The sequence below is a fragment of the Cottoperca gobio genome, chromosome 7, assembly GCF_900634415.1.
Source record: "Cottoperca gobio chromosome 7, fCotGob3.1, whole genome shotgun sequence".
Lineage (NCBI taxonomy): Eukaryota > Metazoa > Chordata > Actinopteri > Perciformes > Bovichtidae > Cottoperca > Cottoperca gobio.
Genome location: NC_041361.1, coordinates 3721556 through 3738232, shown reverse-complemented (window position 1 = coordinate 3738232; position 16677 = coordinate 3721556). Strand labels below are relative to the sequence as shown.

The window sequence follows — 16677 nt, the reverse complement described above, 5'->3', positions numbered from 1 at the left end:
AATGAGCCATCCAATCATTTGAATGTGACGGGTTAAATCTCCTCCATGTGTGTGGAAGCTGTGCCCTCCCTGTCCACAATAGACTGACTTTGTTCCAGACAGAAACGCTTTGTGTGAGAGCGTGTGCGTTCGTGCCAGCCAGAGTGAAGATACAAGGTCAGTAATCCACCCCCCATCTTACACACACTGCAAATCAACAGCACAAATGAAAAAATACAAAAAAATGATATGCTCTCTTTTGCAAACTGCGGTGGATTGTTGCTATATAGGAGCTGGGTGACCCCTTAACCTTATCCACCAACTAGTGCATGACATGTTACTTGTGTTTAACTTTATTTTCCCATCATTGAGGAGATGACGTTATATTTATGTGTGGATTTCACAATGGATTTATTATAATAGGCTCTCAGTCCCTGTTTGCCAGGCGTGTGACCCAGGCTTGGGACAGCCGTCCTGACGGGCCCCATGAGCCTCTGTTATCTTGCCTGTCACCTGCTTCAAGCTGATGGAGTGACGAATAACACAAAAGCCAGATGCTGCTGGAAAAGGTGAAGCTCACAGCAAAGATGGTGTGAATCTACGGTGACAGAAGATGAGAAGAAAGTAGGAGTCCGCATCAACTGCAACGACGGGGAAAGGGGACCAAGGAGCAGAGAAAACACAAACTACACACAAAGGTAAGACCCAAAACATTCACTGCGTTGTTTAGCTCAGTTTGAATAATAACGTTTTTGGATATAAAGTACAGAGTATTGGAGCACATCAAGACACTTTAGAGTAGCATAGAGTATATCGCCACGTGAAGGAGCGCTTTAGTCGTTCAAGACGACTATCAATGGAAGTCAAGGTTTTAATGATGTCATAGTCTGGGTTGAGAAGTGGGATGGGTCTACAACTGCATCAGCAGATTTTTATGAGGGTAAACCCACGATTGTTCAGCTCTCACACCTGCCTTTGAGATGACTGGCATGAATTTGCATCACTTTTTCAGTGACAAATGTGAAATACATATCTTACTGTATAATGTTAAGAAAGTAACTTCATGTTTACCACGATGGTGCACATTTATAGCACTAAATAGCCATGTTTTCTTTTTAAATGTTTTATTTTACAGCGGGGCTCTATGGATGACAATGTCGGTCTGTTGACACCAAATTGAAACAAATATTTCATAGTCCTCAGATGATGAATCCGACTTACTTTCCTCCAGCGCCACCATGAGCTGGATATTTGTGATTTTGTTTCAACATTAATTGTCCCCTCAGGATCTATTGTAATAACTTTGGGGATCCATTAACATTTCAACCATCACGTTACATTTTTATTTGTCCAATACTTTGATTTATGACCAAATACCTTCAATACCAATGACAATGTTCTCAGCCTCAGCTGTGTTTTCTGTTTAGTGCTAATTGGAAAATGCTAACACTTAACTAAAATGGTGAACATGGTAAACATTATACCTGCTGCTCTGTGACCATGCTGTCTCACAGAGCCGCTAACAGCTGTAGACTCTTTTATTCTTGTCACTGGATGCTTTCTGAGAAAATGTTTAGTTTCTGTAGTTTACCGTTACCTCACCATGAAGTTAGAATCACAGTGTTCAACTTTGTGAGACAACGTTTTGATTGCACAGAGATGATGACTCAATGTAGCACAGTGTCCTGGAGTTTCTCTCCCCGGCCTCGTCTTGTCCTTCTCCTGATGCAGTGACGTCAAAGTGCAAATGATAGGTGCTCCGAGTCTGAACAGGCAGCTTGTGCTGTCGAGCACTCCCTCCCACATGCCATCTGCTTTTAGCCGAGCCCTGGGCACACGTGCCAAAGGAGAGCCGCCAGAATAGAGACCTTCTTGTCATTACTGAGCTGGCTCTGTCCGCCTCTCTGCCTCTTCACTGTGCAATCTGGTGCATGGCACTGATCACTGCTCACTGCCAGGCCTGCTTCAGTCTAATGTATGGGGGGGGGGGGAAGCCCATTCTGAGAGCCAAGCTCAACATACCACTTTTGCTTTTGTTTTCTGTGTGAGGCAAGTCAGGTTGTCAGTTGTGAACAAAGAGGAGGGGATTAGGGCCAGAGGATGCAGAGCGTCAGCTACAGAGCTATGAGGGTCTTAATGATTTACGTCACAAGTGGTCTCATACTCTTTCCACATACGAATGAAAAGATGTTAAATCCCTTATGAGTAATATATTTCAGCATACTTTCCACCTTTTAAGTCAGCTTTATTATTCATCTTGTGAATAAAGATCTTAATTACAAGTTTAATTTAATCTGTAGGTAGAGCTGCCACATTGTATCCCCTCCCCCCACCACCACCACCATCACCATCACACTATTGTTTAGCCTATCAGTGCTGCTTTGAATATGCAGCCCTGTGTGGATGCCTGAAAGCCTACACAGGTCAGGACTCTGTTGAAAGACTTTGGCACAGTTTCTAGAAAGGAAGACTGCTGCTTCCCCCCGTAGGATTTTCTCAGTTGAGGATATGCATATGAATGGTGTAGAAAAAAAGTGTCTTACAAAAAAGTTCTAATTGGTATTATGGAAAATTGTGTGTGCGAAGGGAGTTTATGATGTATAATTTCATGTCATATATCAGTGTCGCATATTTCCATCCTTTGTCGGGGCTATTGCGCTGCAGTCATGTGACTTGAGATAAGCCACATATAAAATTTATACGAGAGAAACAAACATTGCTTTCATTCTGTTTCCCCGGTTCTCTCCAGTCAACAATGAAGCCCACATTTTGATGTCATCAAAACCAACAAGAATGCAAATTGTTGTTGCTTTGAGAAATAAAAAATGTGTCAAAAAAAAGCCCTGCTTTTCTAAATCCAAAGCATTGTTTTATTTATATGTGTGTATTTATATATTGAGAAACAGTTTGTTTATTGTGTGAACAAACTTTGTGACTGTGTTTGATTGAGTTGGATTGTTCAGACGGTCAGAACAGTGAAGTGATGTGGGTGAGGAGTAGGTGGTGTATGGCGCTCATTCATTATTCATGAGCTGGGTGTGCAGAATGTAAGTGGCAGTGACAGAAACTCTATTACTGAAGTGTATCAACTCGTCGAGGAGGCTTGACCTGATATTTGAAGGACTGAGGCTTTAATTGGTATACTGTAGAAACAAGAATAATTTGGTGGAGAAAAGTCATTGGAATTATCGATGCATCGGGGAAGACGCAGAGATGGGGAGGAGAGAGCCCTGATTTGACTTTAAATGTGAGAGGTAGGTACTGAGAACTTTTTGTTCTGATCATACTAACATGACTCGTGGTTCATTGTATATTAATAGCAATATTAAGTCATCTAATTAAACACTTTTACTACAATTTACTCCTGTCAGACATTCAGGGGGTTCTTTGTCATGGCAGCTTGCGACACAGTTTAAAGTATTCTGTTAGATAATGTGATACAGCAGTGTGTGGAGATGTCAGTGGTGGAAATAACTAACACATACTCAAGTATTCTACTTAAGTACAATTTTGAGGTACTTGGACTTTATTTAGTTTATTTAGATGCAACTTTTTTGCTTCTACTTCACTACATTTCCAATTTTCTTTTTTAACTTTTTACAGCATTTACCTGACAGCTATAGTTTCTTTTCAGATTAAGAGTTTTCATTCAGAAATCCTGAAAACTATGCATATTAATGTAGGACTTTTTTATTTCCTATTAATCTTCTCAAGACCACTCAGATATATCATGCGACCCTTTGGAGGGGACCCGACCCTAGGTTGAGAACCACTGGATTAAAGTACCGAACTATTATACATATAAAGTAGTTTAAAAAAAAAAAACCTCCACCCCAACCTACAACAGTAAAAATCTGCTTACACATTCGTGAATGAGTAATAATAATTTAATTTGAATTAATATAGAATAAAACCACACTCACAGGGGCAATTCTGCTGCAGTACGAGTACTTATACTTTATGTACATTGTGTTGATAATATTGATGTTATTTTACGTAAGTAGGACTTTGAGTGAGGGACTTTTACTAACTAATGCCACCATTTTTACATTGTGGTATCCCTTTCTCCACCACTGTGAGATGTTCATTGCTGCATGGCAGATTTCTGAACCAACAGTGAAATCTGTCGTGAAAAGTTTCATAATACAGTCATTAGTTCTGTATTTTAAGAGCATTGACATTCATTTGAATGTATTGTACAGTAGATCTCTTTGTTTCATTCACATTCAAACAGGAGAGTTGGTGAAGAAAGGTTTTTCTTGGTTCCATGTGCTGTAAAGATGGGGACACTGGTCGAACCAGCGCTGCTGCTGCTTTTATGGCAGATTGTTTGGGCTTTGGACATCCCTCTGGAAAGTGAGTCAGTAACTTAACTTGTAATTTGTGATATGTATTGTCTTACAGTATCTTTTCTAATATACTAAGCTGATTTATTTCTCTGCGTGCAGTCAGGCAGCCCCCAACCATCATAAAGCAGTCAATGAAGGACCATATTGTTGACCCCAAAGACACCATGGTCATAGAATGTGAAGCCAAAGGAACCCCTCATCCCATGTAAGAGCTGACGGAGCCCAGTGAACACTTTAGTTGACAGGGATATGCTTTTTATCTGCAAACCATCTCACTGTTTTTTCCTGTCTTCCGTTACACTTTCATCAAGTTTCTCATGGAGGCGCAATGGGAAGTATTTAAACGTGGCACGTGACGCACAAACATCGATGCGCAGGCGCTCGGGGACGCTGGACATCTATGCCTGGAACAATCCCGAACAGTATGAGGCCGAGTATCAGTGCATTGCCTCCAATGAGTATGGATCTGCATACTCCAACAAGATCAGACTACGACTATACAGTAAGATCAGTAATAGATCTTAGTATTCGAGAATCGCCTATTTGATTATATATATGTGCAGTGACACGCTGCATATGGACATTACTTTGAAATAAAATGCCATGAACAACATGTTTTCCATTAAACACTCAAGATCTAAGCAACAGAATGTTTTCATATTTTCTGTACAATATGTTGTCGTAGATCTGCAACACAAAACTGTCGACTTATGTGACTTGTGAACAATTTTTGCTTCCTACCTACTCTACTTTCATTTGACTTTCTATGAGAATTCAGCTGCATTGAAATGTAAAGGATTTGTATTAGTAATAAATCCCATGAGCAGACCTAAACCAACAATGTGTTAGTCTGTCCCTCTGTTTTCTTTCCTAAAAAAACAGCAAACATAACTCAAACAGGAATAAATAGTTTGATGTGGACTATTTTCAGCTTCACACTTTATGCTAGTAACTGCAAGCCAGCAGCAGGAGGATGATTTGCTTGGGCCTGACAAAATAAATGACTTATGTTAATCGTAATGAAGAAACATGTCTCCCAGTGCGACAGTGAAGCTTATTGATGTGTTTTTAATAGTGTTTCGACAACAATGAAGCTCTATGGTACCGAAGATTAAACTAAATCAGGCCTTCGCTACACAGGCTATACATATTACTTAGGATCAATTCATTGCCTGTTTAGATCTTTTCATGAGATTCAGAGTATACCTGTCCTATCAGATAATCTATTTATCTGGTAGTTAATTAACCGCTCACATGTACAGCTCACACTTCTGTGCTTGTGTAGGAGCTCCTGTGTGGCCGAGGGAGATTCTGGAGCCTGTGGTGGTCAGCGCTGGCTTGCCTCTGGTCCTGTCCTGTGACCCGCCACCAGGCCCGCCGAAACCTGAAACCTACTGGATGTCCAGCTGTAAGTGTCCCTCTAGTTACGTCTCATCATAATCATGTGCTGCACAGAACAAGCTATTAAGAATTCTAGCTGTTAAAATGTTTCTCCTGTGAGCTTGTGACTTTGTTTTTAACAACTTGTTTCATTTCAGGCTCATATGCCAGACCTTTCAACTGGCCCATTCAGACAGCTTTCCCCACCATGCAGCCGGTGCGGCAGGACCGTAGGATATCCATGGGAGTCAACGGAGATCTGTACTTCTCTAACGTCCTGTTCAACGACTCTGCTACTGATTACTGCTGTAATGCCCGCTTCCCCTACAAGAATGTCATCCAGCAGAAGATGCCTGTGGTTGTTAAAGTGCTTACGAGTGAGTATGACCGTGTTTCCACTAGGGATGGGCAATAAATCAATATGATAATTTAACATCTTTTAATGGAATAGTATCATGATGAAATCTGCATTGATAATAACAAGCACATACTAAGTCAAATTTCTCCCATAATCTGATAAAACTAATCAAACTATAGTGTTATGTTGATTAGTCTGTAGTTGTGTGCATGCATGTAGACATAATCAGTGTGCTGTATAAGTGGAAACTTTTATTTTTTCCTCTATAATTTCACTTGAAACTGTTCATTTGTGCTATTATCTGATCTTTTTGGTTCTCATCTAACTTTTTGTTGACAAATGTTCAGGTGATTACACTTGTAACATGCATGCTACATGGGTAAACCTAAGACATGGGCCTAACCCAAAAACACAGTAAATGACCAAATGCAATGGATGTAAAGGAAACAAATAATTAAAACTGTAGTTACAGCGGGGGTTGGATTTAGGCATCTGTGGCTGGAGGATTCACAGTCATGGCCTGTTGTGTGCAGTTCACCTAAGTCAGATTTGAAAAGATTTACTTCCATGCGTTTCTTCCAACACAACAGTAATCGGGACCTGAATTAGAAATGTGTAAATATATGGTGTTACAAAATGAACAACAGTTTACACACTAACACTATCTGTTGCGTTCAGCTATACAACCTTGACTTCTTCTAACCAAACTGACACTAAGAATCATCACTAATGGCTTTTCTCCAATAACTCCCTGTGGTTTTGTGATTGCGTACAAACAGGGAACATTTTGTATAATTTCACCTTACAAATATGTGCTCTGCTTTAGCTGTCCTATCTCATCTTCGGAGTTTACTTGTTTCACTGTCAGACTTTGTGGATGCTTGTGTGACCAGTGTGTTCTGGTTTGTTTCCTCCACAGCTCGTACAGTGGCCGAGGCTGCCCCCACCTGGCTGTCTCCCACTGGTTCTTCCAGCTCCATACTGGTCCTGCAAGGGGAAGAACTGCTCCTGGAGTGTATCGGCGCAGGAGTGTGAGTGTCACTAAAGATCACAAGATATACTGTAACTGTAGGCTCTTTTTTTAATTGAGTATGCAATGCTATTCAAAAAGCCACTGTGTCTGTATATGTTCTGTTCGGTATGATTTTGACTTTGATTTCATGAAAGTCGTCCTGTGTAAAGCCTTGTTTGTCATCATCAAGGCCAACTCCTTCTATTACGTGGACCAAGAATGGTGATGACCTGGTAGTGACGCCACGCATGAAAGTAAAGAACTTCAACAAGATGATTCAAATCCCAAAGGCGTCTTTTGATGATGTGGGTGAATACGCTTGCACTGCTACCAATAAGATTGGATACATTGAGCACACGATAACCGTCAGGATCAAAGGTGAGAGACACTTTTAGAAACTTCTCTTACTGCTCAATAATGTCGAAACAACTAGAATACTTGTATTTGACAGCGGCTCCTTTCTGGCTGGAGAAACCCACTGATTTGGTTTTGGCCCCGGAGGAAACTGGACGCCTGGTGTGTCGTTCGGATGGTGCTCCTCGTCCCACCATCAGTTGGTTCATCAATGGGGAACCAATTGAAAGTACGTTTAGTTTTTTTAATGGGAGATCATGCTTAATATCTGTAAAAGTAAATCTAAATAACGTTTTTGTGTTTTTCTGCAGCTGCTACCCCACAGACTAACAGGACAAGTCTCAGGAGACACGCTGACTTTACGCAGTGTGACTGCTGAAAACACTGCCGTCTACCAGTGCAATGCTTCCAATCAATATGGGTACTTAATGGCCAATGCTTTTGTCAACGTGCTCCGTAAGTTACCACTCATTCATGACATTGACAGTGTAATTGTTTTTCACTCAGCCATGAGTTGTGGAAGAGTTTGAATGGGTCACCAATGTAAAAAAAGTTTTAGTCTTTACACTTCATACAGTTTCAGTGTCATGGAAACCTCTAAAAGTTGCAGGACCTTATGGAAATGTTTTGAAATTCAATTTTAAAATAAATGTTGAGGAATCCTGTAATGCTTTTACATTTGATAACAGAAACTTACTGTAAAAAAACCACTACTATTAATTATTATTATTATTATTATCATCATCAATGTTTTTCTAGATGCAACGCCACGGATACTCGGGCCAAGGAATGAACTCATCAAGGTTATAGAGGGCAGACGTACCCTCTTAGACTGCCGCTACTTTGGTTCTCCAGTGCCTGAATTGCGATGGTGAGAACACACCGTTTGATATTTCAATGCAAAGAGTGTGTTCAGACATCCGCTCACAGTTTGTGTGTGTGTGTGTGTGTGTGTGTGTCTGCTAACACAGGTCCAAATATGGACAGGGGAATCTGGAAGGAAATCGTTTTCAGACCCTTAATAACGGGACTCTGGAAATCAAACACATTGGGATAGAGGATCAGGGAACCTACCTGTGTGTAATCAGCAACCTCGCAGGAAGAGATGAGATTCAAGTCCGAATAGAGGTCAAAGGTGAGGATCACACTGTTTAATACTAAAAATATTTTTGCTTTGTACTTTTTGATCGTGTGATCCGTCATATGTATTTTCATCCCCTCTTCTCAGAGCCCACTTTGATTGTCACAAGACCACAGAGTATGAAAGTCATGCGTGGAACCGATGTGCGCTTAGAGTGCGGTGTAAAAGCAGATGTCACTACTCCTGTCACAACCACCTGGATGAAAGAAAAAAAATATGCCACTCTTGGCTGGAGGTGCGTCTTTTTATGAAGGAATTCTACAGAGATGACAACTATGAATATAAACAAACCATGATCATCTTGAGCTCACCAAGCTTTCTCGCTTGTACCCTCAGACTATCTCTGGATGAATCAAATCTGGTCATCACTAATGTCAACCGAGGTGATGAGGGCAATTATACCTGTGTCATCAAGAGTGAACTGGACCAGAAGTCGGCCTCAGCACGCCTAATGGTGATGGGTATGACACGTTTAAAATGAATGACATCTCATCAACCATAAGACATGTTTGGCTTTTTTAATTGGTCATGTTTTTCTTGTGTGTAGACCGTCCAGATCCTCCCACTACGTTGGAGCTGTCAGATCCATATGAACGCACTGTAAGACTCGGTTGGGTCCCTGGAGACAGCAACCACAACCCTATAACAGGTCAGAGCCGTTCAATTAAATATATACTTTAGTATTATTGTTTTTAGGGATTCTTCTTGTATTTACCAGACATTTTCTCTATTTATTGCTCTGGTACAGAGTACTTGGTGCAGTATGATGATGATGACTGGCTGCCTGGGAAGTGGAGAAACCTCTCAACGTACCCAGGGAACCTCAACTCTGTCATTCTGCATCTTACACCTTTCACCTACTACGAGTTTCGGGTCATCGCTATCAATGAAATCGGAATGAGTCGGCCTAGTCGTCCATCTGCGCGCTTCCAGAGCAGCGGTGCACGTGGGTTTGATGTTCCTGAAATACATACTTGTTGTCAGAGAAGGGATTGTAAGCTAGCAAACAGCCATGTGTGTAGCATAATTTGAAGGAACAGTTAGACAATTTGGGAAATAAGCTAATTTGTCCCCTCATGTCTGTACGCTAAATATGAACCAGGAGACGCTTAGCTTAGCATAAAGACTGGAAGCTGGCAGAAACAGCTAGTCTGGCTCCAGTTTTTTATGCTAAGGTAACATCTCTTGGCTGTAGTTTCTTATTTAACTGATCAACAATATGATCAAACATTTGATCTAACTCTTTGCAGGAAACCAAATAAGCGTATTTCTTGAAATGATGAACTATCCCTTTAAAAGCTAATGATCTGACCACTGCATTGGTTTTCCTGTTCAGCCCCAGATATCATCCCAAAGAATGTAAAGGGTGTCGGTACATGGAGGAATAACATGGAGATCAGCTGGGAGGTAATAAACCCACCAAAAACAGTTTCATATTCATCTTGACTGTTGAATATTTGAATTTTCTACCACAATGAAATCCAATTATGCTGGTTGCTGTAAACTGTGCTTTCAGCCTCTGACCTACAGAGAGTGGAACGGGCCCCACCTGAAGTATCTGGTGTGGTGGAGAAGGCGAGAATCCCGAGAGGAGTGGAAGAATGCGACCACTAAATGGCAGAAATACTACATATACGATGCAGATACCTTTACTCCTTATGATATCAAAGTCCAGGCTGTCAACGACTTTGGCCTGGGTCCAGAGTCTCCTATTGTCATTGGTTACTCTGGGGAAGACCGTGAGTACTTCAATCTCATTACAATATATGAAAAGAAAAGAAAGGAGGTTGGACTGCCGTGCTTTTAATTACATTAACTTATTGCGCTCTCTTCTTCTGCAATGGTTTATCTCAGTGTTACTCATTGCCTCCTGCGGCTTGCCAAGCTCTAATTGGTGGCTCGCATGGCAGGAGGTTAAATAAAGGGGTGATAGATAAGACTGCAGTCAATACAGATATTTCATAAAAACAAGCAGGGCTATTACATATAACCCATAAAAACACAGTGTCTGCTCTATAAGCCTACTAATAATAATACAAATAATTGACAATAATAATTGATTAAAGATGCAAATATAGACTAGAAACAAGATATTTAAAGTTGCTCGGCCGACACTGACTCACTGCGGAGTTGCCAGTTTTGGCGGTCTATCAGCGCTACAATGGTGAATGAACGGGTTGAATGCTCATTAAGTTTCATTTTCCTTTTGATTTTCTGAAGATGTTTTGTACATTTGGCTAGTGTCTTCAAAGTTCAAAGCATGACTTCTTATTTTCTAATGCAACTACTTTCTTTGTATTGTCTTGTTGTTGTTTTGTCTCATTTTTCTATCGTCTAATTATATCTAGAGAGAGAGAAAATGTCTATTTAAAAAGCCCTTTTTTACAGTATTGTTTTGTTTTTACATCTTGGGGTCAAGTTTTTCTTCTCATCACCTATTTGTGTTCACTGATGAGCAAAGACTAAGTCATCTCTGTCTCCCTCAGGTCCCTTAACTGCACCCCTGAACCTGAGAGCGTCCGACATCGAGAGCACTCAGGTGACTTTGCACTGGGACTCAGTGACACGCGGCTCTATGCAGGGAGATCTGAAAGAATACAAGGTGCGTCTATCGTGAATTCAATATCGGATATATATATCCTACCTTTATGTTGATAGACAACAATATAAACTGAGGGCATGTGGCATTGGAAGAGTCCGGGTAAGTATTATATTGTCGACAGAGGTGAAGAGAACTAGACAAATTACAATTACAAAGTCATCTAATGCAACTCGTAGACAGATGCATAGGGAATCAAAAGCGTGTGAAAGAAAAGGTTGGATACCATTACTATGAGCACGGAGTTTATTAATGCATCATTAAGCTTCACATTCACAATACGAGACAACAACTTATTTAAAGACCAAAAAGCAGATCCAAATACCGAACTCATGCGCAAACTATCACATCAATAGTTGATAAAAGAAAAAGAAAATCCATAAAATGAGACAAACATTGCATGTCAAATTCCACACAAAAACGAATGAAAGAAAAACTATTTTGTGAATAAGTGATTAATCAGAGCGTAACCAGTCCAAATAATAAGAAAAAATAGCTTTTTATAAAAGGTAATATTAGTCTCATATACTGTTCGCTCAGGTATTTTACTTTACAATTGTATCCACTAATATTTGTCTTCATTCTGAGTACAAATAAATATCGCTTGTACGTTTATGTAGTATTTGACTATTTATTTGAAAACTATCACTTGCGATATTGACTTGATATTTTGTAGTACTTCATATTATATTAACAGTAATTAATCATATTGTTTGTTTCTTCATATTAGACTTCTGAAACATTAAACGTTTTGTATAATATGTTATTCTTTAAGAATTTGAAGATATTCCCAGGTGATTGTCCGATCTGCCTCCTCTCATTTTGTAGAGCTCATCTAATCTTTTATAGATCTATTTCTGTCTCTTTAAAAAAAAAGAAGAAAAATCTGTTTCTAATTTGTTTCTACAGTGTGACTTTTGTAAGGATGTTTTTACCAATATTATAACAACATTATACAAATAATATGAGCATACATATATGTATGTATACCTGGAACTTAACAGACGGTGTGCAGGAATTCATAATCAAAATGCTTCCCATCTCTCAGGCCTACTACTGGAGGGACAGCAGCCAGCTGAGGTGGCTGAGGGTCAATCGAGGGATGAAGTCTAAATCATTTCTAGACAATGATCCAGAGCCCTCGGGGGTCTTGACTGGGCTCATCCCTTATAGCAACTACAAAATGTATATAGTGGTGGCAAACAATCGATACGAAGGGCCGCCCAGTAATAATATACACTTCTCAACGCCTGAAGGAGGTAAGAAAAGTCACTGATTTACCATCCGACGAACAAGACAACGTCGTTGTCTTCTTCCAAGCTCAAAGAAATCACAAATGTGTGTCGTCTCCTGCTGTGTGTTTGTCTGTAGTACCATCTGCTCCCAGATCCTTCAGGATCCAACAGCGACATCTGGACAGCATTTATGTCGACTGGGACCTTCCGGCAGAACCCAACGGAATCATTACTGGATATTCCCTCAAGTACCAGACGGGTACGTCAACCCAACGTCTGAGGCACTCAAGTATCTCATAATGTAGTATTGTTCAGTGTTCCGAGCAGAATGGCAACGCTTTAATAACAGAACAAATAACACTTAGGTCCACATCTCGCTAGCAGATAATAGCACACTTAAATATGCACTCAAAGACCGACATACTACTGAAGTATGTTCTTGAGAAGGTAATGAACACTTGTGTAAGCACTCTCAACAGGTAAGCTACTTAATAGTTTTGTTGTGTGCACTCTACCAGTATCAAGACTCCTCCTAACACAGTGCTATTTCCACTCTTACCACAGTGAATGCCACCAGGGGAGAGGAGCTGCGAGTTGAGGAGTTCACTCCAAATATAACAAGTTTCTCAGTCCGGCGATTCGACCGCTACACTCGATACAGATTCTCCGTGGCGGCACAAACTCGGCTCGGGATAGGGGAATGGCATACGGAGGAGTCGCCTCACTACACCACTGAAAGTAATCTACTGCTTCCTCTACGCATCAACACATTTTGGTGGCCTTCCACTTTGCTGATCGTTGATGATTATGTATTTACATGTGTTTGCACATGCCTGTGTGTGTGTGTGTGTGTGTGTGTCTCAGCGTATGCTCAGGACCAGGTGGACATCACCACTCAGGGCTGGTTCATCGGGATTATGTGTGCTGTGGCTCTCCTCGTGCTTATCCTACTCATAGTCTGCTTCATCAAGAGGAGCAGAGGGGGGAAATACCCAGGTAGAGCGGTGATTCCTCATATTCTGTGATGTCCAACGGCCCCACACTGCGTCTCTTATTACAGTGTAGCTTGTTTTCATTTCAGTACGGGAAAAAAAAGACATTTCATTGGAGCCGGTGGATGACAAAGATCAGGAGGGATCATTTGACTACAGGTAAGCATTACAGCAGACAGTTGGTGGGAAAAACACACTCGCTGCACACTTTACTGCTCCCACAAGAGAAAGAGAAAATGTTGACATTAGCACATCTTTACACAAGGTGTTTCAAGTTTTTACACCATGTACTATTATTTATATAATAGCATGCATTATATAATACACGCTAATAACACCGTACAGCACTGTCATTATTGAAAACGACGTGTATAACAACAGTAGCCACGAAGTCACATCCATTTGCTCTGTAGCTGTGCATTAGCTTTGTGTTTGGTGATTTAAAGCTGCCCTGTGGAGTTATCTTGTTTGCTGCACAGGTACAAATCAAATCTGGTAACAGTATTTATGGCCTTATTTATGATAACTCATACTTACATTATTTTCTGTTTTGTTTTTTTGCCTTTCTATTCACTCTACCTTTTCTATCTAAACATTTACCCCCCCCCCCCCCTCAAAACCTCAACCCTGTTCTTTTGCCATTGAACCACTCAAGGTCTCTTGAAAGGTATGAAACGACTACATATTGTTTGTTCATACAACGTGTAACAATGTGTTTTTAGTGCTATAAATAGTATATTTACAACAGAATATTGGAACTATTACAAACATTTTATGAGTGTGCTAATCTATTCATCTTTCCAAATGATGATCTCTCTTCTTATTTTAGGATAGCACGTGTCTCCACTCTGCCTTACCCCCGGCGGTATGTACATTTAAAATATATTGGTATATATCAGGTTTTATCCTCCATCCTTTCTGTGTTCTTGTGCTGACGTAATGCACAAAAACTACACGTCTTTATGATCAAATATCTGGATATTGTGACGATATTATGGGGTTAACTGTTGGTGCTTTCACAACATATTTTTGACAAACAGTCTCCATTAATGTGGATATAATATGTAAGTTGGGAAAGACAAATAATAGAGCAGTCAGGGAAGTTCAGAAAAGTATATCGCTTTACTGTAATGCAGCCTTTTAAAGCCACAAAAAGAAAACACTTATGCTTATTATTATAAACTGCAACTTGACTGGTTGGCGGAGGCGTACAACCGCGGGGCGGTAATTCTAGTTTGCATTATTTTATAGAGAGGAGGAGAGAGGGCTTCAAAGAGGCCAGCCGTCTATGGAGGCAATTATGAAGCGATCAGACAGTGACGATAGTCTGGACTATGGTGAAGGAGGCGAGATATCGTTCAACGAGGACGGCTCGTTCATCGGCCAGTACACAGGGACCAGGAGAGATGTCAGGGAGTTGGACTTTGGTGGCAGTGTGGAGCTCCACTCTCCGAAGAATACGATCTACTCCCTGGCGTAAAACTCAAAAGTCAAACTACCTTCCTGTTTTTCACGTGACTTGACCGCGCTTGTACCCTTAAACACTTGTGGTGCTTGTGGTTTGCCTGCAGGAGGGAACAGCTGGAGCCTCAGGTGCTGTAACCCTCTGTGTCCAAGCAGACAAAAGCAGAATAGTTGGGACAATACTAGAGATGAGATCCTTATTCATCTGATAAAAAAAAAACAAGCTTTGTAGTTTGTGTTCCGTATTGCATTTCCTGTAAATACAAATGCTGTGTGTTTGTGCGCGTGCATACGGACGAGTACATGTTCAGTTATCCTGTCAATAGAGAAACATTGGCTGCACATCCCAGGAGACAGAAGTGGATCAGTTTATCATGTTGATAAAAGCAGTTGCAAGGACCAACTTAACTATTGTTATTACATCTTTTTCTTTTAAGCTAATTTCAATAATGACATTTGTGTTATTTTTGTGTGTTGGCTGTTTTAGAAATAAGAGCTGCATACCATATTGTCACGATCAAGGGAGCCACAATGTGCTCCCTGAAATTGGATTGCGTACTCTTTCTTTTACACGCTAGTGTTTATGCTGCAATGTGAGAGTATAAAAGTGTTAATAATTAAACAATAAAATATCTCCAGGGACTAATGGTTTGTCTGCGGTCAGTTTGGGAATTGTGCTCTGCTGGGAGACGAGAGGTTAAACCCATTTAGAGAATATAAAGCAGCCATAAAGCAGCTCTAAAATCCGAAGTTGCTCATGTTACTTTTTTAACCTGCTTTAACTATCTCTAGTTATAACTATGGATAGAAATTAATCTAACCGTTTTACTTTATTTGACCTCTAACATCATCTGTGTATTACCACAGTTATGTCCTTAATGTAAATAAAGTGGAAATATTTATTTCTTGCATGTTTGATATGACTCTTTAATTCAGCTGCTGGTTCCTAATAAACCTAATTAAAGGGGTGATGTATTATTCTTGTTGCATCTGTTTGCAGGTGTCTGTCTTTAAACCATCAGGACAGTTTATACAATGTGTTTGAATCACAGAATACCTCATTTAAAAGCTTAGAGGAAAAGTTCAACATTTGGGGAAGAAGCTTATATGCTTTCTTGCAGAGAGTAAGTTGAGAGATCATTATAACTCATGTCTGTACGTTACTTATGAAGTAACTACCACCAGCAGCCGGCTAACTTATCTTAGTATAAAGACTAGAAACAGGGACAGCTAGTCTGGCTCTGTCCAAAGGTAACAAAAGCAACCGACCAGCGTGTGTAGTAATGGCATTGTAGTGTTTTACAGGGGGGATACAGGGTCCGGACTATTACCCATATCATCAAGGGATCATACAGCCTAAAGGACACCTTATCTAACAACCTTTGAGGTTGATAGGCTAGCATTATACTGTCGTCCCTGATATTGAGTTATTATTATTGCACCTTTCTGATTGCAGTCAAGGAGGTCAAAACAGGGCCAGAGCAAACAATGATATTCAAGACTTAAACCAAAAAAGGCTGAGAAAATGTAAAGATCATTGATATTTCAATTTTTTCAAATTAAAAGGCCAAACATTAGCTAGTTCCAGCTTCTGAAATGTTAGCCTTTGCGGCTTTCTTTTGTCATGTATGATGGAAAATTGAATATATTTGGGGTTTGGACAAAATAACAACTGAGAAATTATGATTGGCATTGTTTAAAAAATTGTTTGAAATTTGATGGGTGAACCGAGCAATTAATTGAGAAAATAATCAGACGATTGAAGGTTATCTGTGGTTTGATGATGGATGTAAAGGTCCAAAGTCCAACACAAA

The 16677-nt window shown here is 40.2% G+C and overlaps 1 protein-coding gene across 1 annotated transcript; it reads left to right on the top strand.

Annotated features, from left to right (window-relative positions):
- The first annotated feature begins 235 nt into the window (after positions 1 to 235).
- LOC115011328 (neurofascin-like) lies at positions 236 to 15771 on the top strand. The gene is given in 28 exon segments (XM_029436451.1): positions 236 to 677; positions 4214 to 4335; positions 4428 to 4533; positions 4640 to 4830; positions 5614 to 5736; positions 5867 to 6085; positions 6986 to 7097; positions 7269 to 7456; positions 7530 to 7661; positions 7744 to 7766; positions 7768 to 7888; positions 8192 to 8303; positions 8404 to 8567; positions 8661 to 8808; positions 8910 to 9034; positions 9121 to 9222; positions 9322 to 9519; positions 9910 to 9980; positions 10090 to 10312; positions 11060 to 11175; positions 12221 to 12431; positions 12544 to 12666; positions 12972 to 13145; positions 13272 to 13403; positions 13489 to 13558; positions 14055 to 14066; positions 14229 to 14264; positions 14651 to 15771. Coding segments are annotated over 27 exon segments (3537 nt in total). The 5' UTR covers positions 236 to 677; positions 4214 to 4259; the 3' UTR covers positions 14880 to 15771.
- Positions 15772 to 16677: the final 906 nt, after the last annotated feature.